The following is a 23,573-nucleotide window of genomic DNA, read 5'->3' on the forward strand; positions in this document are numbered from 1 at the left end:
CATCCTCCCTCTACCCATCCTCCCTCTACCCATCCTCTCCTCTACCCATCCTCCCTCTACCCATCCTCTCCTCTACCCATCCTCGCCTCTACCCATGCTCCCCTCTACCCATCCTCCCCTCTTCCTTCCTTACCTTCATCCATCCTGACATGTCAGAGAAGACTTCCTGGCAGCTAGAGTTATGCTGTATTACAGCATGCATCTCAAATGGCACCCTATTCCCTATGAAGTGCACTACTTTTCACCAGGGCCCATCCATGTTTCCGTCAGCGGCAGGAAGTCTAGGGACTGGAGGGTAGCATAGGCTGAGATGATCTCAGCCTTGTTGGCTGCAGACCGGCAGTTCCAGAGGCTGCCGGAGACCTGGTACTCCACGTGGGTCGTGCGCGCTGGAACCACCAGGTTAGAGTGGCAGCGGCCACGCGGTGTGAAGCGTTTGTATGGCCTGTGCAGAGAGGAGAGAACAGGGATAGACAGACACATAGTTGACAAGCTACAGAAGTGTTGTTTCTTGTATTATTGTCTCTTGTGTCTTGTGTTTCACTTTGATATCCTTTTTCTTCTGTCCTGATTTTCTCTTTCTTTTCTTCTGTTAACTAGATATTCTTTGTTGTTCTTCGTTAGCTAGCTAGCTTCTTCCAAAAGAGTCCCTAGCAACTGCTTAGCAACTGGTAAACAATTCAGCTAGCTAAGATAACTACAATTTTATGAAAAATAGTTATTTTTCAAAAGCCTATCTTCTTTGTTGCTTGTTTTTTCTCCTATTCAGTCTTACAGTTTTCTTTTGCTTTTTTCCGATGTACTTCACTCTAAAAACCATGTAAATTTCAATATTTGTAGGAGCTCATTTTTTCAGCTGCTGCTGCTCAAATTGGAGTTCCGGAGTTCCAGCTGTTTATAGACAGATATTATTATGCACATACAATGAATACCATTAATTATATGGACCTGTGTTGTGCTGTCCATTTCTATGCTCTAATAGACACGGTGCAGTGTTTCTATGCTCTAATACACATGGTGCTGTGTTTCTATGCTCTAATACACGCGGTGCTGTGTTTCTGTGCTCTAATACACACGGTGCTGTGTTTCTGTGCTCTAATAGACACGGTGCTGTGTTTCTATGCTCTAATAGACACGGTGCTGTGTTTCTATGCTCTAATACACACGGTGCTGTGTTTCTATGCTCTAATACACACGGTGCTGTGTTTCTATGCTCTAATACACACGGTGCTGTGTTTCTATGCTCTAATACACATGGCGCTGTGTGGTGTGGTGCTAATAAAGCTGAGGTCATGGGTTCAATTCCCCAAGGGATCGTACACGTATGAAAAGTGTATGCAATATGCGCTCCCTCTACTGTAAGGTGTTTTGCATAAACACATTTACTTAGTGGCACGTATGAATTAGATTATAATATTATATAGGGCTGTACAACCAGGCAATGGTGATTGGTCAGAAGCGAGCTCATGTCAGTACAAGGGATGATGTCATAGAGTGTTCTCTCTGCTGCCGCACGGCCAGCGGTACCAATCTGTTCTCTCTGCTGCCCCACGGCCAGCGGTACCAATCTGTTCTCTCTGCTGCCCCACGGCCAGCGGTACCAATCTGTTCTCTCTCCTGCCCCACGGCCAGCGGTACCAATCTGTTCTCTCTGCTGCCGCACGGCCAGCGGTACCAATCTGTTCTCTCTGCTGCCCCACGGCCAGCGGTACCAATCTGTTCTCTCTGCTGCCGCACGGCCAGCGGTACCAATCTTGTCTCTCTGCTGCCGCACGCATGCGGTACCAATCTGTTCTCTCTGCTGCCCCACGGCCAGCGGTACCAATCTGTTCTCTCTCCTGCCCCACGGCCAGCGGTACCAATCTGTTCTCTCTGCTGCCCCACGGCCAGCGGTACCAATCTGTTCTCTCTGCTGCCGCACGGCCAGCGGTACCAATCTGTTCTCTCTCCTGCCCCACGGCCAGCGGTACCAATCTGTTCTCTCTCCTGCCCCACGGCCAGCGGTACCAATCTTGTCTCTCTGCTGCCGCACGGCCAGCGGTACCAATCTGTTCTCTCTGCTGCCCCACGGCCAGCGGTACCAATCTGTTCTCTCTCCTGCCCCACGGCCAGCGGTACCAATCTGTTCTCTCTGCTGCCGCACGGCCAGCGGTACCAATCTGTTCTCCCACTGTATTATAAGGTAAAACACTGTATTAGATGGAAAAACACTGTATTAGATGGTAAAACACTGTATCAGATGGTAAAACACTGTATCAGATGGTAAAACACTGTATTAGATGGTAAAACACTGTATTAGATGGTAAAACACTGTATTAGATGGTAAAACACTGTACCAGATGGTAAAACACTGTATTAGATGGTAAAACACTGTATTAGATGGAAAAACACTGTATCAGATGGTAAAATACTGTATTAATGAAAAACACTGTACCAGATGGTAAAACACTGTATTAGATGGTAAAACACTGTACCAGATGGTAAAACACTGTATTAATGAAAAACACTGTACCAGATGGTAAAACACTGTATTAATGAAAAACACTGTACCAGATGGTAAAACACTGTATCAGATGGTAAAACACTGTACCAGATGGTAAAACACTGTATCAGATGGTAAAACACTGTATTAGATGGTAAAACACTGTATTAGATGGAAAAAACACTGTATTTTCCAAAAAACATATTGATTATAATTTTTAACATTCATCCCTTTGGTTGTTTTTCTCCCATCATTCCATATTTGGTTAATACTTCCTACGTACATACGACTTCACAAGTGGTTGCTGACAGGAAAGCGTTGCGTGTGGGTTATACATTTGTTAGGAAGTCCTTATTTCGGTAGCCTACCCTTCAAAACAAAACGTTCTCCATACGGAAGCCAGCGTTCTCCTGTCTAAGTGGTTTAAACTTGACTGGGCTCATATTTCAACGGGTTGTCCTTTGTTAACAGGTCTTGATGAGTGTTACACTACAGAACTAAGCTCACAGGAACGTCCCCTTTCTTTACAGGTTAGACTTGGATCTTGGGCTTGTGTACTAAATGGCACCCTATTCCCTATAGTCCACTGAATAGGACACCGTTTGGGACCTAATCTGTTAGAAGAAGACTAATCTGTTAAATCTGTCTATATCCAGCTACCCCCTGTTAAATCTGTCTATATCCAGCTATCCCCTGTTAAATCTGTCTATATCCAGCTACCCCCTGTTAAATCTGTCTATATCCAGCTATCCCCTGTTAAATCTGTCTCTATCCAGCTACCTCCTGTTAAATCTGTCTATATCCAGCTACCTCCTGTTAAATCTGTCTATATCCAGCTACCCCCTGTTAAATCTGTCTATATCCAGCTACCCCCCGTTAAATCTGTCTATATCCAGCTACCCCCTGTTAAATCTGTCTATATCCAGCTACCCCCTGTTAAATCTGTCTATATACAGCTACCCCCTGTTAAATCTGTCTATATCCAGCTACCCCCTGTTAAATCTGTCTATATCCAGCTACCTTCTGTTAAATCTGTCTATATCCAGCTACCCCCTGTTAAATCTGTCTATATCCAGCTACCCCCTGTTAAATCTGTCTCTATCCAGCTATCTCCTATTAAATCTGTCTATATCCAGCTACCCCCTGTTAAATCTGTCTATATCCAGCTACCCCCTGTTAAATCTGTCTATATCCAGCTACCCCCTGTTAAATCTGTCTATATCCAGCTACCCCCTGTTAAATCTGTCTCTATCCAGCTACCTCCTGTTAAATCTGTCTATATCCAGCTGCCCCCTGTTAAATCTGTCTCTATCCAGCTACCTCCTGTTAAATCTGCTCCTCTCCTACACCACATTCAGAGGGCTGTGTGTGTGTGTGTGTGTGTGTGTGTGTGTGTGTGTGTGTGTGTGTGTGTGTGTGTGTGTGTGTGTGTGTGTGTGTGTGTGTGTGTGTGTGTGTGTGTGTGTGTGTGTGTGTGTGTGTACCAAACTACAGTGAATCTTTAAATAAGAATTTGTTCTTAACTAACTTGCCTTGTTAAATAAAGGTTCAAATAAAACTAGAATGATGGATTGTGTTATATTATCTAGACACCATCTGGCTCTGTTTGGTTGTTGCTGTTGCAATCTTTCATTTTTGCAATATTTGAGTAGTCTCGGAAATCCCAGACCATGCTGGAACATTGGTAACTTTGTGGGATGCAACCCATCTGTCTAGAAACACTAATATTTGAGAGATGGAGGGCAAGAGACAGAGAGACAGAGAGAGACAGAGAGGGACAGAGGGGGGGGACAGAGAGCGACACAGAGCGACAGAGAGGGACACAGAGGGACAGAGAGAGACACAGAGGGACAGAGAGAGACACAGAGAGAGACAGAGAGCTATAATATACAAAAACAAAATAGGCCAAAGGTGACACAATTACTGACTGGCTGCCTATTGAATATTAGTAAAAATATCAGCAGCTGTTTTGACTGAGCAGCTTACTAATGTGATAGGGAACTCTGTCCTACTGCCTAACCCCAACGGTCTGAATCTGACAGCAGATTAAACTGAAAAGATACTGCTGCACAACACACAACACAACAATAGATAATCATTTCCTGGGTCTGGGGGCGTGAGACGGGACAGTGATTTCAGCGGGGGGGAAGGAAAGAGGGGAGGAAGAAAGGAGGGAGGGGGTGTTTTTATGCCTACGTTCCAAATGGCACCCTATTCCCTATATAGTGCACTACTTTTGACCAGAGTGCATTAGGGTCTGGTCAAAAGTAGTGCACTGTGTAGGGAATAGGGTGCCAGATGTCCCTTTTACACGCGAAGAGGATCCCTGGCTCAGCTGGCAGGGACAAGGCTAAAGACTCTAATTAATTAGACACCGAGACAGAAGGAAATGCAACTTGAAGGCATCCTCATTACAAGCCTCGACCTAAGGCGATGTGTTAATGTTATGATACATGATACAATTATACAGCGCCAAGGGCAGACATTAGCCATATGGTAATATGGTAAAAATCATATGCGTGAAATTAGAGGTAATGTAAGACTCTATTTCTAACCGTTTGGGGGTATAATTATTTAATTTTTTCATTGACAATGGTTTCACTATTGAAGTCATATCAAATAAAATCAAATATATTTTATAAAGCCCTTTTTACACCAGCAGTTGTCCCAAAGTGCTTTACAGACACCCAGCCTAAAACCCCAGAGAGCAGGCAATGGACAGGCAGCAGCACAGTGGCTACAGTATGCCACTACCAACACTATGACTGTAGGCTATATTTGATTGACTGTATATTTAATGGTTTTCGGGTATGTTCGTATCAGACATCAATCTACCGTCTGAAGGGAGTTTGTAACCTACTTACCTGTCCCTAACCCTAACACTTGACCCCATTCTCGTCCTCATTGGTAACTGAATCTAAAGGTACGCCAGAGGTAAGGCACAATTATGTAAAAAATGTATTCCCAGTGTTGGTTGTCATCGACCAATAAAATGTGACTTTGTTACAGTACAGGGGACATAATTTACTGTACTCAGAGCTGTGATTCAACCTATTTGATTTACGTGTCATTCGACCAATTCAAAGAGACCTCATGAATCATTCAACATTCCAGAGATGACACCCGGAATGGCCCAATGGCAGGCCCCCGGAGGCGTTTCCTCCAGGCGTAACGTAACGGGAGCACGTCGTCCTCCAGCGGAGGAAAACATGACGGACGGCTGACTGGGGACTGGCTCAGGGAAAATAGCTGCTTGGAATTTCACGCCAGGGTTGGAATACTTATTTGTCTACATGTTTTGTTACAAGCACAAATCCATCTGTCTGTCGTCTTGGAATTGAGTTATAGTAATCTTCACGTAGCTTCTCTTCTCACCGGGGAGGACACCGAATCCTGTTAGCTGGCGGTCCGGATAACTATTTCCGCTGTGTTTTCCATGTTATGATGGCTAGCACTTGCTAGCTGATGTCTGGGACCGCTGCAATGCTAGGTGATAATTAGCCAAATCGATTTTTAGCTCAACAGTTTTAGTGGATATTTAAAGGTAAGTAGCTTTCACACATGTTAGCTACTCCTTTCAGTCATAGCAAGCAGGTCGATAACTAACTTAGATATGCTAGAAGTAGCAACATGGGAATTCCAATTGGTTCGGCGGCTATCTTGCAGGCGAGCTAGCTAGTTGAGTGTGCGGTAAACCAGCCACAGTTTTAAGTTTCAGCTAGTGCTTGCTGCAAGCTAGCCGAGTAGCATGTTATGGCTAGCTTTTAGGTTTCACGTTCAAGTCCCATTTATTTAGATATTGTCTATCTAATTAGGTAGTTAAGATAACAAGCTAACCATAGCTAGATATCCATCATTGGCTGAAGCCTAGATTGAAAGTAACGTTAGTTAACTACACCTGGAAGTCTCCCCATTCCGTGCCCGTGTGGACCTATCCCAGGTTATCTATTCCTTTAGCTAGAATATGCATTCCATTTCTAGTTATCTACTGTTCGCTAACTAGATATGTAACTGTCAAGTATTGTAACTCGAAACGTGACAGATAGTAAGGTTAATCACTGATTGAGCGACATATGTATGTAGCCAGTTGTAGCGGACACCACCAGTGGTGCCAGCTTGTCACTTATTAGAGTTTTTCAATGGGACTCGGAATTCTGGAAATCCGCCCACAGTGACGCCAGGGGACAGCCCTGTAACGTTACCTCAGGCTGTTTTCTCTACTGGCTAATCCAGATTTTATATGACACTTTTCGCTAGTTATATTAGTCAAGAAGACTATTTTTATTGCCAGGCAATAGCCATCATATGGATCATGTATTGCTTTGCTTGGTGACAATGGAGCGAGTTATCTGGCCATTTTCTATATTGTTTTGCAAGGATAACGCATGATGGGTCCCGTACAGTTACTGCTCTGGACCAGATGGACCATGGGTCCCGTACAGTTACTGCTCTGGACCAGATGGACCATGGGTCCCGTACAGTTACTGCTCTGGACCAGATGGACCATGGGTCCCGTACAGTTACTGCTCTGGACCAGATGGACCATGGGTCCCGTACAGTTACTGCTCTGGACCAGATGGACCATGGGTCCCGTACAGTTACTGCTCTGGACCAGATGGACCATGGGTCCCGTACAGTTACTGCTCTGGACCAGATGGACCATGGGTCCCGTACAATTACTGCTCTGGACCAGATGGACCATGGGTCCCGTACAGTTACTGCTCTGGACCAGATGGACCATGGGTCCCGTACAGTTACTGCTCTGGACCAGATGGACCATGGGTCCCGTACAGTTACTGCTCTGGACCAGATGGACCATGGGTCCTGTACATGATTCACCTGCTGATGATTAAACAAATCTAACGGTCTTCTAGCTAAATTGGAATACCGGTAGTATAGTTTCAGTTTTAGGATGTGTTATGGTGTGGTCTACCTCAAGGAATGTGGAGTGGAATGGCCAAATTACAATCCTAGATCCACAAGCTATGATGACAGTCTTGCGTTTCAGTTGTCGTAATCCAAATAGAGTAGTCTTGCCATAGCGGTCCTAGAACAGTTATTATGATGTGGATTTGCCCATACTGTATGTGTATCTTTTCACCTTTGTCCGTGTGTGTGTTGTGACATAGAAGCCCCAGGTCCTGCAGAATTTTGGGTGTGTTCTTCGCAGCAGGCAGCCCCCCTGCTCTCCCTCCAACGTTGCTTGTAACTCTGTTCCTTTCTCCTATTTAGGTTTTTCGAGACAAAAGATAAGGAATACCTGGTTTTGTATTATTCTGGAATGTTATTCTTCACTACATTTACCAGCATGCACAGCGTCAGATGTGACAGCCACAGCGGCAGAGATTCCACAAGTCTTCAATGTGTTTTTTCTGGATGTTTTTGAAGGCATGTCGCCGCCACTGCGAGATAAACCGCTGACTTTGGATTGTACCCCATTTTCTATTTTTCTGATCAAATATTAACTATGTGTCTACGCAGCAACTTGGATTTGTTTGGATACTTTTAAACTTTCAAGTGAGTGAGACGGAAATCGACAAAAAGGAAACACCAGCACGGGACAAGTAAAACACAAACGATCCTTTCAACTAAAGAAATATCATGGCATCTGTGTGGAAAAGATTACAACGTGTGGGGAAACATGCGTCCAAGTTTCAGTTCGTGGCTTCCTATCAGGAGTTGATGGTGGAATCCACGAAGAAATGGTTAGTTGGGACATTGACTACACACACACACACACCACACACAGGAACGGCTAGTAGTGAGTATTGTAGTGTTTAGGTAAGCAAATAGACAGTAGAGTTGGAACAGCCTGCAGATATGTTTCAGTAGTAGCATGCCCTGAGCCACTGGCATTCTAACATGCCTAACAGGCCTGCGATCCGGGACAGATGTTAACGTGTTGGAGAATGGCATGACAAAAATGCCTGTCTTAGAGAGAGGAGATGGGAGGAGAGTAGATGGGAGGAGATGGGAGGAGAGGAGATGGGAGGAGAGGAGATGGGAGCTACTGTCAGAACAGTTTATTGTGCTCTGTGTTTGACTCTCTCCTCCAGAAAGCCTCTCAGAGGGGGGGTGTTTGACTCTCTTCTCCAGAAAGCCTCTCAGAGGGGGGGTGTTTGACTCTCTTCTCCAGAAAGCCTCTCTGAGGGGTGTGTTTGACTCTCTTCTCCAGAAAGCCTCTCAGAGGGGTGTGTTTGACTCTCTTCTCCAGAAAGCCTCTCTGAGGGGTGTGTTTGACTCTTCTGGGGGGAGGGGGTGTGTCAGAGAGAGGTGTGTTTTCCCATGGCTGAAGTGAGTCTCCTCGCCTCTCTCTAAAACCTCCTCTCGCCTCGCCTCTCTCTAAAACCTCCTCTCGCCTCTCTCTAAAACCTCCTCTCGCCTCGCCTCTCTCTAAAACCTCCTCTCGCCTCTCTCTAAAACCTCCTCTCGCCTCGCCCATCTCTAAAACCTCTTCTCACCTCGCTTCTCTCTAAAATCGCATTGGAAGAAAAGATCCCAGGTCAGACAATGAAAGTTTGTCTCAAAGGTATTAAAACAAACCTGTACCCCTGCACATTGACTCTGTACCGGTACCCCCTGTATATAGCCTCCACATTGACTCTGTACCGGTACCCCCTGTATATAGCCTCCACATTGACTCTGTACCGGTACCCCCTGTATATAGCCTCCACATTGACTCTGTACCGGTACCCCCTGTATATAGCCTCGACATTGACTCGGTACCGGTACCCCCTGTATATAACCTCCACACTGACTCGGTACCGGTACCCCCTGTATATAGCCGCCACATTGACTCTGTACCGCTACCCCCTGTATATAGCCTCCACATTGACTCTGTACCGCTACCCCCTGTATATAGCCTCCACATTGACTCGGTACCGGTACCCCCTGTGTATAACCTCCACACTGACTCGGTACCCCCCTGTATATAACCTCCACACTGACTCGGTACCCCACTGTATATAACCTCCACACTGACTCGGTACCCCCCTGTATATAACCTCCACACTGACTCGGTACCGATACACCCTGTATATAACCTCCACACTGACTCGGTACCGGTACCCCCTGTATATAACCTCCACACTGACTCTGTACCGGTACCCCCTGTATATAGCCTCCACATTGACTCGGTACCTGTACCCCCTGTATATAGTCTCCACATTGACTCTATTCCGGGACCGGTACCCCCTGTATATAACCTCCACATTGACTCTGTACCTGTACCCCCTGTATATAGTCTCCACATTGACTCTGTACCGGGACCGGTACCCCCTGTATATAACCTCCACATTGACTCTGTACCGGGACCGGTACCCCCTGTATATAACCTCCACACTGACTCGGTACCGGTACCCCCTGTATATAGTCTCCACATTGACTCGGTACCGGTACCCCCTGTATATAGTCTCCATATTTACTCGGTACCTGTACCCCCTGTATATAGTCTCCACATTGACTCTGTACCTGTACCCCCTGTATATAGTCTCCAGATTGACTCTGTACCAGTACCCCCTGTATATAGCCTCCAGATTGACTCTGTACCGGTACCCCCTGTATATAGTCTCCACATTGACTCTGTACCGGTACCCCCTGTATATAGTCTCCACATTGACTCTGTACCGGTACCCCCTGTATATAGTCTCCACATTGACTCTGTACCTGTACCCCCTGTATATAGTCTCCACATTGACTCTGTACCTGTACCCCCTGTATATAGCCTCCACACTGACTCTGTACCGGTACCCCCTGTATATAGTCTCCACATTGACTCGGTACCGGTACCCCCTGTATATAGCCTCCACATTGACTCTGTACCGGTACCCCCTGTATATAGCCTCCACATTGACTCGGTACCGGTACCCCCTGTATATAGCCTCCACATTGACTCGGTACCGGTACCCCCTGTATATAACCTCGTTACTGTTATGTACATTTCTTGTGTTAGCTATTGATTGGTTACATTTTTTTAAGTTTAGTTTATTTAGTAAATATTTTAACTATTTCTTTGAACTGCGTTATTGGTTATGGGCTTGTAAGTAAGTATTTCACGTAATGTCTACACCTGTTGTATTCAGCATTTCACTGTAAGGTCTTCACCTGTTGTATTCAGCATTTCACTGTAAGGTCTTCACCTGTTGTATTCAGCATTTCACGTTAAGGTCTACACCTGTTATATTCAGCATTTCACGGTAAGGTCTACTACACCTGTTGTATTCAGCATTTCACGGTAAGGTCTACTACACCTGTTGTATTCAGCATTTCACGGTAAGGTCTACTACACCTGTTGTATTCAGCATTTCACGGTAAGGTCTACTACACCTGTTGTATTCAGCATTTCACGGTAAGGTCTACTACACCTGTTGTATTCAGCATTTCACGGTAAGGTCTACTACACCTGTTGTATTCAGCATTTCACGGTAAGGTCTACTACACCTGTTGTATTCAGCATTTCACGGTAAGGTCTACTACACCTGTTGTATTTCGGTGCATGTGACTAATTTGATTTGATATGCCTTCATCAGGGTATTCACTGTAAAGTCCCTGAGTCCGCTTTCAGAGAAAGTCAATCCAGAAATCTACTCTTCTGTTTACCACAGCATTTCCTGTCTCCAAAAGCCACAACCTTTCTCTCAACTCAATTTAAGGGCTTTATTGGCATGGGAAACATATGTTAACATTACCAAAGCAAGTGAAGTAGATAATAAACAATAACAATTAACACTAAAAATTACTCACACGCTCTCTCTCTCTTTTCTCTCTCTCTATCCCCCTCTCTCTTCTCTCTATCCCCTCTCTTCTCTCTATCCCCCTCTCTCTTCTCTCTATCCCCCCTCTCTCTTCTCTCTATCCCCCCTCTCTCTTCTCTCTATCCCCCCTCTCTCTTCTCTCTATCCCCCCTCTCTCTATCCCCCCTCTCTCTCGTCTCTATCCCCCCCTCTCTCTTCTCTCTAGCCCCCTCTCTCTTCTCTCTAGCCCCCCTCTCTCTTCTCTCTTGCCCCCCCTCACACAGACACACACACAATTAATACAACCACTCCCATCAACTGTTTTCTTTTTTTTTTTTAAAGCAATGAGTCTGATGCAACAGATCAGAACATTTTAGCTTAAAATGTTGATGAACTATTAGGGTATTTCTTCACATAAGCGCAGCAATGCGTACATGGCAGTATGCTATAAGCGCAGCAATGCGTACATGGCAGTATGCTATAAGCGCAGCAATGCGTACATGGCAGTATGCTATCAAATCAAATGTATTTATATAGCCCTTCGTACATCAGCTGATATCTCAAAGTGCTGTACAGAAACCCAGCCTAAAACCCCAAACAGCAAGCAATGCATGTGAAAGAAGCACGGTGGCTAGGAAAAACTCCCTAGGAAAAACTCCCTAGAAAGGCCAAAAACCTAGGAAGAAACCTAGAGAGGAACCAGGCTATGAGGGGTGGCCAGTCCTCTTCTGGCTGTGCAGGGTGGATATTATAACAGAGCATGGTCAAGATGTTAAAATGTTCATAAATGACCAGCATGGTCAAATAATAATAATCATAGTAGTTGTCGAGGGTGCAACAAGCACGTCCGGTGAACAGGTCAGGGTTCCATAGCCGCAGGCAGAACAGTTGAAACTGGAGCAGCAGCACGGCCAGGTGGACTGGGGACAGCAAGGAGTCATCATGCCAGGTAGTCCTGAGGCATGGTCCTAGGGCTCAGGTCCTCCGAGAGAAAGAAAGGAGAGAAAGAGAGAGCATATTTAAATTCACACAGGACACCGGATAAGACAAGAGAAATACTCCAGATGTAACAGACTGACCCTAGCCCCCCGACACATAAACTACTGCAGCATAAATACTGGAGGCTGAGACAGGAGGGATCAGGAGACACTATAAGCGCAGCAATGCGTACATGGCAGTATGCTATAAGCACAGCAATGCCTACAACGGCAGTATGCTATAATCGCAGAAATGCGTACATGGCAGTAGGCTGTAAGTGCAGCAATGCGTACACGGAAGTAGGTTATAAGCGCAGCAATGCGTATACGGCAGTATGCTATAAGCGCAGCAATGTGTACACGGCGGTAGGCTATAAGCTCAGCAATGCGTACACGGAAGTAGGTTATAAGCGCAGCAATGCGTACACGGCAGTAGGCTATAAGCGCAGCAATGTGTACACGGCAGTAGGCTATAAGCGCAGCAATGCGTACACGGCAGTAGGCTATAAGCGCAGCAATGCGTACACGGCAGTAGGCTATAAGCTCAGAAATGCGTACACGGCAGTAGACTATAAATGCTCTGTTCTTGCCTTACTGCACAAGCTGAGCATCATTCACAAGTGATAGTACGTTCCTGTCTCTCTGTCTTCACGGGTCCAAAACGTTGATCCCGTTCCGAAATAGACCTGAGATATGCATCAGATACCTTAAACAAAAGTAGGGGTGTGGATCAGAAAACTAGTCAGTATCTGGTGTGGCCACCATTTGCCTCATGCAGCGCGACACATCTCCTTCACATATGATGACGTTGTACCTGTCTTGACTGCATCAAACAGGGAAAAGCTAGTTAAGCTAGCTAGCTAGCTAGGCTAACTGGGGCTGCATGCACTTTCTCTTCCTACAAACAACAACTCCATTCAGAATATAATGTAGCAGCCTACCTGTTGGCTCTGGGTCGTTGTAGCCTGTCCTTCTCCTTTAACTTTTAATTCCATCTTCCATTGATTAGATATCTCCTAACTTTAGTCACACGGAGCCTCTATGACTAGCCTATTGCCGCTTTGAGGACTGACTTCTGATTGGCTAACAACAACAAGCTACACGCGCCACTCACGTGAAAAGCAAAGAGCAGCAGTATAAATGATCAAATGTCTCTGTGTCTCTACAGCAGCAGTCGCATTCGGATCTGTACGGGTCCTTCTGGACAACTCTGTTAAAATTACACAGAGAGCCGTAACAGTCAGATCTGACCCGGACCTGTGACAATCGGATCTGACCCGGACCTGTGACATTAAGTAGCATTCTGGATCCGGACCAGCTCGGGTGGATCTATGCTCTCGCCCGCTCGCTCTCTCGCTCTCGCTCACTCTCTCTCCTCTCTCTCTGTGTCTCTCTGTGTCTCTCTCTCTCTCCATCTCCTCTCTCTCTGTGTCTCTCTCTCTCTCCATCTCCTCTCTCTCTGTGTGTCTCTCTATATCTCCTCTCTCTCTGTGTCTGTGTCTCCTCTTTCCATCTCCTCTCTCTCTCTCTATCTCCTCTCTCTCTGTGTCTTCTCTCTCTATCTCCTCTCTCTCTGTGTCTCCTCTCTCCATCTCCTCTCTCTGTGTCTCCTCTCTCCATCTCCTCTCTCTGTGTCTCCTCTCTCCATCTCTCTCTGTGTCTCCTCTCTCCATCTCTCTCTGTGTCTCCTCTCTCCATCTCTCTCTGTGTCTCCTCTCTCCACCTCTCTCTGTGTCTCCTCTCTCCATCTCTCTCTGTGTCTCCTCTCTCCATCTCTCTCTGTGTCTCCTCTCTCCATCTCCTCTCTCTCTGTGTCTCCTCTCTCCATCTCCTCTCTCTGTGTGTCTCCTCTCTCCATCTCCTCTCTCTGTCTCCTCTCTCCATCTCTCTCTGTGTCTCCTCTCTCTATCTCCTCTCTCTGTGTCTCCTCTCTATCTCCTCTCTCTCTGTGTCTCCTCTCTATCTCCTCTCTCTCTGTGTCTCCTCTCTCTTTCTCCTCTCTCTCTGCGTCTCTGTATCTCCTCTCTCTCTGTGTCTCCTCTCTCCATCTCCTCTCTCTCTGTGTCTTCTCTCTCTCGTATTTGGGTGTCAGTAAGCTGCAGGCTGTTTTCTGAGTGTTTCTCTTACTGTGGATGACCTGGAGTTACATTATACTGGCTCCACTGCACAGGTGGTTGGTGGCACATTAAATGCGGGAGGACGAGCTCGTCGTAATGTCTTAATAACCCATCCAAAGAGTAGAAAGATTACACTATATGATGCCCGTCTCCTTATTAATGCAGCCACTTATCTAACTAGCATGTTAAACCAAATATACATCTGGCCTCTCCAGCTCCTGCTTTCTCCCGTTGTGTTATTTACAGTCACGTGACCGGTGCAACTGTTCTGGGGAACTACGCTAAGCTTCATAATGTATACTGAACAAAAATATAAATAAGTTACAGTTCATATGAGGAAATCAGTCAATTTAAATGAATTAATTAGGCTCTAATCTATGGATTTCACACAACTCGGAATACAGATATGCATCAGATACCTTAAACAAAAGTAGGGGTGTGGATCAGAAAACCAGTCAGTATCTGGTGTGGCCACCATTTGCCTCATGCAGCGCGACACATCTCCTTCACATAGAGTTAATCAGGCTGTTGATTGTGGCCTGTGGAATGTTGTCCCACTCCTCTCCAGTGGCTGTGCAAAGTTGCTGGATATTGGCGGGAACTGGAACATACTATCATACATGTCGATCCAGAGCATCCCAAACATGCTCAATGGGTAATATGTCTAGTCAGTATGCAGGCCATGGAAGAACTGGGACGTTTTCAGCTTACAGGTAATTGTGTACAGAGCCTTGTGACAAGGTGATGGTGGTGGATGAATGGCACGACAATGGGCCTCAGGAAAAATTGTATTTGTCACATGTGCTGAATACAACAGTCTCTATCTCTACTGGTCTCTCTACAGACTGCCAGTCTCTACTGGTCTCTGTACAGACTGCCAGTCTCTACTGGTCTCTGTACAGACTGCCAGTCTCTACTGGTCTCTGTACAGACCGCCAGTCTCTACTGGTCTCTCTACAGACCGCCAGTCTCTACTGGTCTCTCTACAGACCGCCAATCTCTACTGGTCTCTCTACAGACCGCCAGTCTCTACTGGTCCCTCTACAGACTGCCAGTCTCTACTGGTCTCTCTACAGACTGCCAGTCTCTACTGGTCTCTCTACAGACCGCCAGTCTCTACTGGTCCCTCTACAGACTGCCAGTCTCTACTGGTCTCTCTACAGACCGCCAGTCTCTACTGGTCTCTCTACAGACCGCCAGTCTCTACTGGTCTCTCTACAGACCGCCAGTCTCTACTGGTCTCTCTACAGACTGCCAGTCTCTACTGGTCTCTCTACAGACTGCCAGTCTCTACTGGTCTCTCTACAGACTGCCAGTCTCTACTGGTCTCTCTACAGACTGCCAGTCTCTACTGGTCTCTCTACAGACTGCCAGTCTCTACTGGTCTCTCTACAGACCGCCAGTCTGAAGCTCTGCTGTGCCAGAATGGGGCTAATAAAATAGGTTTTTATAGCTGAAGCTCAATAAAAGAGACATTTCCATCCCAGAAGCCAGAGAGTCAGTCAGTGGGAGAGGAGAGGAGAGGAAGAGACTCAGCAGAAACCATAGTGCCTGTCTCTCTCTCTCAACTTCAATTCAGTTTAAGGGCTTTATTGGCATGGGAAACATACACGACTGTTGAAAAGTTTGGCGTCACTTAGAAATGTCCTTGTTTTTGAAGGAGAAGCTATTTTTTGGCCATTAAAATAACATCAAATTGATCAGAAATACAGTGCCGACATTGTTAATGTTGTAAATGACTGTTGTTGCTGGAAACGGCAGATTTTTAATGGAATATCTACATAGGCGTACAGAGGCCCATAATCAGCAACCATCACTCCTGTGTTCCAATGGCACGTTGTGTTAGCTAATCCAAGTTTATCATTTTAAAAGGCTAATTGATCATTAGAAAAACATTTTGCAATTATGTTAGCACAGCTGAAAACTGTTGCCCTGATTAAAGAAGCAATAATACTGGCCTTCTTTAGACTAGTTTAGTATCTGGAGAATCAGCATTTGTGAGTTCGATTACAGGCTCAAAATGGCCAGAAACAAATAACTTTCTTCTGAAACTTGTCAGTCTATTCTTGTTCTGAGAAATGAAGGCTATTCCATGCGAGAAATTGCCAAGAAACTGAAGATCTCGTACAACGCTGTGTACTACTCCCTTCACAGAACAGCGCAAACGGGCTCTAACCAGAATAGAAAGAGGAGTGGGAGGCCCCGGTGCACAACTGAGCAAGAGGACAAGTACATTAGAGTGTCTAGTTTGAGAAACAGACGCCTCACAAGTCCTCAACTGGCAGCTTCATTAAATAGCACCCGCAAAACACCAGTCTCAACGTCAACAGTGAAGAGGAGACTCTGGGATGCTGGCCTTCAAACATTTGAACGGTAGTCTATGTTAACATTTTAGGGCTCCCGAGGGGCACAGCGGTCGAAGGCACTGCATCTCAGTGCAAGAGGCGTCACTACAGTCCCTGGTTCGAATCCAAGCTGTATCACATCCGGCCGTGACTGGGAGTCCCATAGGGCGGCGCACAATTGGCCCAGCATCCTCCAGGTTTTGCCGGGGTAGGTTGTCATTGTAGATAAGAATTTGTTCTTAATTGACTTGCCTAGTAAAATAAAGGTTAAATAAAATAAAATTGCCAAAGCAAGTGAAGTAGATGATATACACACACACACACACACACACACACACACACACACACACACACACTGATCAGAGAGGTGCTTGACTCCACTGGACACTAATACAGCATCTCAGTGTTGGCTCTGTTTCATCACCACACCTCTTACTGAGTGGTGTGTTGGCTCTATATCTCTGCTGCTGTCTGGGGGTCAAGGGTCTAGTTCTCTGAGTGGTGTGTTGAGTCTATATCTCTGCTGCTGTCTTGGGGTCAAGGCAGGGGTGGAAATCCCGGGACACACACGACCCCCCCATCCTGGGAAAAATATGATTTGTCCCCCCCAATATATCACTGAAACATAACTATGTAATTTAAATAATATTAATAATACGCAATGAAAGCAATTGTGCTGATTATAGACACTTGATAGCGCGTTTTTAAGTTTCAAAAGATTGCGACCCCCCCACCCTTTGCCTCACAATGGTTTGATCCACTGCCAGTTCCTTATTTGGCAAGGTAACAGAGGGGTGGTATCCACTGTCTGAAAGGCACTCGATGAACGTAACTGACGTGAGGTTAATCCAGTCAATCGCGCACACACACTAGCTGAATATGCAGAGCTAGCGGGCAAATATGAACTATTAAGCTAGCTAGTACCTATTCCATTTATGTGGCCTCGTCAAAGATGGAATCTTTGCTATCGTCAATTTATTCCAAGATCAGCATGCAGATGATGTAAGTTAGTGCTTCAAAGTCCCTGTGATAAGGTTAGCGATAAACTGAACAGAACTACACTCTCTTCTACCATTGTCTAAAATATATTTAAATGTCTCGTTGCAAAAGCTAAATTGTCGCAAGGGAACTTTTATTTATTTATTTTATTTCACCTTTATTTAACCCGGGTAGCAAAGATTATAGCAAACACCACTGAAACGGAATTGGTGCTCGCTAGCTTTGCAAATTCAGCTATTGTTGGAAGCCAGCCAATATGAAACAAACTATTAAAATTCCTAAAGGTTGCAGCATATGTTGTGTAAATGGTGAACTCATACAGCTGTCAACTCTTGTCATTTTAATCCATTTCACATTTGCTAGCTACCTTTTAGATCGAAGCCCAAATAGAATGATAAAAGATATGATAGAAGCCCATCTCCTACTGTAAATAACCTACACACACTGTGTGTGTGTGTGTAGGTAGCCAGCCAGCCAGGTAGAAAAATGGCAGAAAAATAAAAGACGGACATCAGAGTATTTTTCAGTACACCAAAACGCAAAGTAAGAACTCTAGTAGCCAAATATCTCAAAGACTAGTTGATAAAATGTTCATAAGAAAGAAATGAAATTCTAATGGAAATGTTTCACAATGATGTCATTAGGCAGAGCAGGCAACAGATGGCACACAGACAGCAGAGTTGGGGACAGATATGCAGGGACAGACTGGCAGAGACAGGGAGTCTCAGGTAAGTTTGTTGAGTCTTTGTTTGGCAACATTATGAAAGGTTCTCAATTTTTTTGACTAGACCCCTGGGTCAAGGGTCTAGTTCTCTGAGTGGTGTGTTGGGTCTATATCTCTGCTGCTGTCTGGGGGTCAAGGGTCTAGTTCTCTGAGTGGTGTGTTGGCTCTATATCTCTCCTGCTGTCTGGGGGTCAAGGGTCTAGTTCAGTCCCGTAACACACTGCCAACAAGGCAACATACTCCAGGGTTCCAGACTAACATGTTCCATTGGTGACACCAGACCATGATTTGGTCGCACCAATTTATTTATTTTTGCTGCGTCATACAGTAGAAAATAATCATCTTATGTAATTCAGTGCTTTATTAACCTCTATGGGCTAGGTGGGACGCTTGCGTCCCACCTACTCAACAGCCAGTGTAATCCCGTGGCGCGATATTCAAATACCTCAAAAATGCAAAAACTTCAATTTTTCAAACATATGACTATTTTACACCATTTTAAAGACAAGACTCTCGTTAATCTAACCACACTGTCCGATTTCAAAAAGGCTTTACAACGAAAGCAAAACATTAGATTATGTCAGCAGAGTACCCAGCCAGAAATAATCAGACACCCATTTTTCAAGCTAGCATATAATGTCACATAAACCCAAACCACAGCTAAATGCAGCACTAACCTTTGATGATCTTCATCAGATGACAACCCTAGGACATTATGTTATACAATACATGCATGTTTTGTTCAATCAAATTCATATTTATATCAAAAAACAGCTTTTTACATTAGCATGTGACTAGCATTCCGACCGAACACTGCCGGTGAATTTACTAAATTACTCACGATAAACGTTCACAAAAAACATAATTATTTTAAGAATTATAGATACAGAACTCCTCTATGCACTCGATATGTCCGATTTTAAAATAGCTTTTCGGTGAAAGCACATTTTGCAATATTCTCAGTAGATAGCCCGGCATCACAGGGCTAGCTATTTAGACACCCAGCAAGTTTAGCACTCACCAAAGTCAGATTTACTATAAGAAGAATGTTATTACCTTTGCTGTTCTTCGTCAGAATGCACTCCCAGGACTTCTACTTCAATAACAAATGTTGGTTTGGTCCCAAATAATCCATTGTTATATCCAAATAGCGGCGTTTTGTTCATACGCACTATCCGAAAGGGTAAATAAGGGTGACGAGCATGGCGCATTTCGTGACAAAAAAATATTCCATTACCGTACTTCGAAGCATGTCAATCGCTGTTTAAAATCAATTTTTATGCAATTTTTCTCGTAAAAAAGCGATAATATTCAGACCGGGAAAGCGTGTACACATACAAAGAGAGAGAAAATAAAAACATCTCGTGCACGAGCCTGAGTCTCAGAGTACTCTGACCAGCCACTATCCAAACGCGCTAATGTGTTTCAGCCTGGGGCTGCCTCGATATCATTCAGCTTTTTCCCGGGCTCTGAGAGCCTATGGGAGCCGTAGGAAGTGTCACGTTACAGCAAAGATCCTCAGTCTTCAATAAAAAGAGCCAAGATGAACAACAACTTGTCAGACCGGCCACTTCCTGTTCAGAATCTTCTCAGGTTTTTGCCTGCCATATGAGTTCTGTTATACTCACAGACACCATTCAAACAGTTTTAGAAACTTTAGGGTGTTTTCTATCCAAAGCCAATAATTATATCCATATTCTAGTTACTGGGCAGGAGTAGTAACCAGATTAAATCGGGTACGTTTTTTATCCGGCCGTGTCAATACTGCCCCCTAGCCCTAACAGGTTAAAAACTGTGTATTCAATAAATACGGGGTTTCGTCTAACATGTGGAATGCATGATTCAAGATATTTTTAAGTGCAACCTAATTCAGTGATTGTCATGAATTTTGGGTTGACAATTAGGCTATTTTGTTATATTTTACTGTTGAAATGCAGTATGTAGAAATCTCTCCACCATTTGCTGTTTGCTAAAATTCTAAGTTTATATAACAAAACAAGCAAGTATATTGTACCATCTAAAACGCTGTGAAACATATTTTCCATAACCCTAAATATTGTATTTCCGTCTGTTTTGAAGCTGGTGTACAAAACTGAAAGTAAAAGATGCAAAAACAAAACTTAAGAACGGGAAGCATAGAAATAGGGCACGTAGAACAGATCTACCGCTTCCTAGACTTTGCTTTCAATGAGAATGACAGATCTGTAACATACATTTCTATGTGAATTTGGTCAGGTCGCTCAAAAAAGTTACACATTTTGTAGCTTTAAAATAGGATACTGAGAATGGGGACGAAATCCAGACAATAAAACTGAATTCAACGATATTCAAAAAATATATTGAACTTATTATGGAATCAAACTAAATGCATTCAAAATTAATTATTTTGCCCAAGTTTATCATAAGACATGAACAGAATGCATCAAGTGATTGGTATTTCCTGCAACTTTCTGAAGAGCCAATGAGAATTCCCCATCTGTATGTGTGGTGCGGGCGTCTACCACTTTGTGTCGCCGTTAGCGATGATGCTAATGAATGATCTTCTGGTAGATGGGAAGCCATTCATAAACCTTCTCAGTTAAACGTTAACTACAACATAGCCTGTGCTTACATAGCAAAACGATATCATGATTACTTGTATCAATCCAGGGGGTGTTTGTTTTGCTAACTCTAGCATCACGTGTGCTACAAAAACACCTCTTCCAGGTGCACACTGGAATGAAAGGGTAACCACACCCACCCCAAGAAAATGTTGTGTATTTTTTCTCCCAGACCTGAAGTGTTCTCCTGATGTGGTTTATGCTGTTGTGGACTTAGAACATCCAATTGAGTTGTTTTTCTATTGAAAAGTTTGATTTTGAGATCGAACACCTTTTAAAAAAAAAGAGAGAGGTACACCACCCTGTTCACAAAAATGGTTCACTCCTACAGACAGTGAGTCTGTAGTAGCAGGCAGACAGGCTTTGAGGCATTCAGTTACTGTTCGATTGAACGTTAGAATGGGCAAAACAAGTGACCGAAGTGACTTTGAGCGTGGTATGATTGTCAGGTGCCAGGCTGGCCATAACCAGTATCTCAGAAATGGCCAGCATCCTGGGCTTTTCACACACGATAGGATCTAAGGTTTACCGAGAATCTTGCAACAACAACAAAATATCCAGTCACATGCAGTCCTGTGGGTGAAAACAGCTTGTTGATGATAGCGGTCCAAGCAGAATGGCTAGAATTGTGCAGCTAACAGACGGGCCACAAACAGGCAAATAACAGCCAGTACAACATCTCGGAACGCACAACTCGTTGGTCCTTGTCACGGATGGGCTTAGTGGGTCTATTATTTAATTTTCAACAGGATAATGACCCAGAACACACCTCCCAGGCTGTGTTAGGGCTATTTGACCGAGAAGGAGAGTGATGGAGTGCTGCATCAGATGATCTGGCCTCCACAGTCACCAGACCTCAAACCAATTGAGATGGTTTGGGATGAGTTGGACTGCAGAGTGAAGGAAAAGCAGCCAACAAGTGCTCCCACATTGACTGATTGAATCATGGAAAGACGAGGCTACTGGACACACAAGTCAAACTTGTGTTCTTTCCGTTATTAAATCTGTAATCTGTGATGTGATCATCTCCAGACTGTCCTCTTCTCATCCCTCCTCCTTCCTCCAGACTGTCCTCTTCTCTTCCTTCCTCCACACTGTCCTCCACACTGTCCTCTTCTCATCCCTCCTCCACACTGTCCTCTTCTCATCCCTCCTCCTTCCTCCACACTGTCCTCTTCTCATCCCTCCTCCTTCCTCCACACTGTCCTCTTCTCATCCCTCCTCCTTCCTCCACACTGTCCTCTTCTCCGTCCTCCACACTGTCCTCTTCTCATCCCTCCTCCTTCCTCTACACTGTCCTCTTCTCATCCCTCCTCCTTCCTCCACACTGTCCTCTTCTCATCCCTCCTCCTTCCTCCACACTGTCCTCTTCTCATCCCTCCTCCGTCCTCCACACTGTCCTCTTCTCATCCCTCCTCCTTCCTCTGTTCTTTTCCAGGCAACCAGACAAGCTGGTAGTGGTGTGGACTACGCAGGAGCCGACGGAAATCCTCCAAGGTGTGTGGTGTGTGTGGCGCGTGTGGCGTGTGTGGTGTTTGTACTGTTAGTTTTGTCTCGGTAGCACTTTAAGCTGTTTAGTTGGACTTGGTCGTAGGAAGTAGGAAGCAGGCTAAATCACTGTGGAGATGTATAGTCTACAGCTTTCTATAATATTTATTCAGTTTACCTGTTGGTCTGCACCTTGGCAACCGTTTGGGTCTCTACCCTTCATGGGTTTTTATCTGTGTAAATGTTTGTTATATTTAGTGATTTTAAAGTCTATATATTGTGTTTTCGGTCTCCCTCTGTCTCTCTCTTAATTCAATTAAAATGGCTTTATTGACATGGGTAACATATGTTAACATTGCCAAAGCAAGTGAAAGAGATAATAAACGAAATAGAAATGTACAGTAAACATTACACTCACAAAATATTATGGCTATATACAATGTTGTAAAAATAGTTAAAATAGAATAGGTTAAATAAATAAACACTCTCACTCTCTCCCCAGGCTCACAGTTGGCAGCCAGGCATCAAGAACCCCTACCGAGGAGTGGTGGCGTGGCCTGTACCAGAAAACGTAGAAATCACTGTCACACTCTTCAAGGTAACGTGTGTGTGTGTGTGTGTGTGTGTGTGTGTGTGTGTGTGTGTGTGTGTGTGTGTGTGTGTGTGTGTGTGAGACTGTTCCTTCAACATGCTGATCTCTTGCTGACAGGCTAGCCTGGTGTTGAAGCAAAAAGGTACAAATCTAATCTGTCACAGCTCACGCAGTAGTCAGGGTCTGTATTCATGTTGTGTAATACGTAGTAGTCAGGGTCTGTATTCATGTTGTGTAACACGTAGTGGTCAGGGCCTGTATTCATGTTGTGTAACACGCAGTACTCAGGGCCTGTATTCATGTTGTGTAACACGCAGTGGTCAGGGCCTGTATTCATGTTGTGTAACACGCAGTGGTCAGGGCCTGTATTCATGTTGTGTAACACGCAGTGGTCAGGGCCTGTATTCATGTTGTGTAACACGCAGTAGTCAGGGCCTGTATTCATGTTGTGTAACACGCAGTAGTCAGGGCCTGTATTCATGTTGTAACACGCAGTAGTCAGGGCCTGTATTAATGT

At 44.8% G+C, this 23,573-nt stretch overlaps 1 protein-coding gene across 1 annotated transcript in view; it reads left to right on the forward strand.

The window, feature by feature from the left end:
* The first annotated feature begins 5,665 nt into the window (after positions 1-5,665).
* LOC106592239 (uncharacterized) overlaps positions 5,666-23,573 on the forward strand; it is an 89,099-nt gene continuing 71,191 nt past the window's right edge. Inside the window, exons 1-4 of the mRNA XM_045712699.1 lie at positions 5,666-6,026; positions 7,715-8,187; positions 22,415-22,473; positions 22,967-23,062. Of these exons, the coding sequence (XP_045568655.1) occupies positions 8,084-8,187; positions 22,415-22,473; positions 22,967-23,062 (259 nt within the window). The 5' untranslated portion in view covers positions 5,666-6,026; positions 7,715-8,083. The remainder of the gene's footprint in view (positions 6,027-7,714; positions 8,188-22,414; positions 22,474-22,966; positions 23,063-23,573) is intronic.

The sequence above is a fragment of the Salmo salar genome, unplaced genomic scaffold (assembly GCF_905237065.1).
Source record: "Salmo salar unplaced genomic scaffold, Ssal_v3.1, whole genome shotgun sequence".
NCBI lineage: Eukaryota > Metazoa > Chordata > Actinopteri > Salmoniformes > Salmonidae > Salmo > Salmo salar.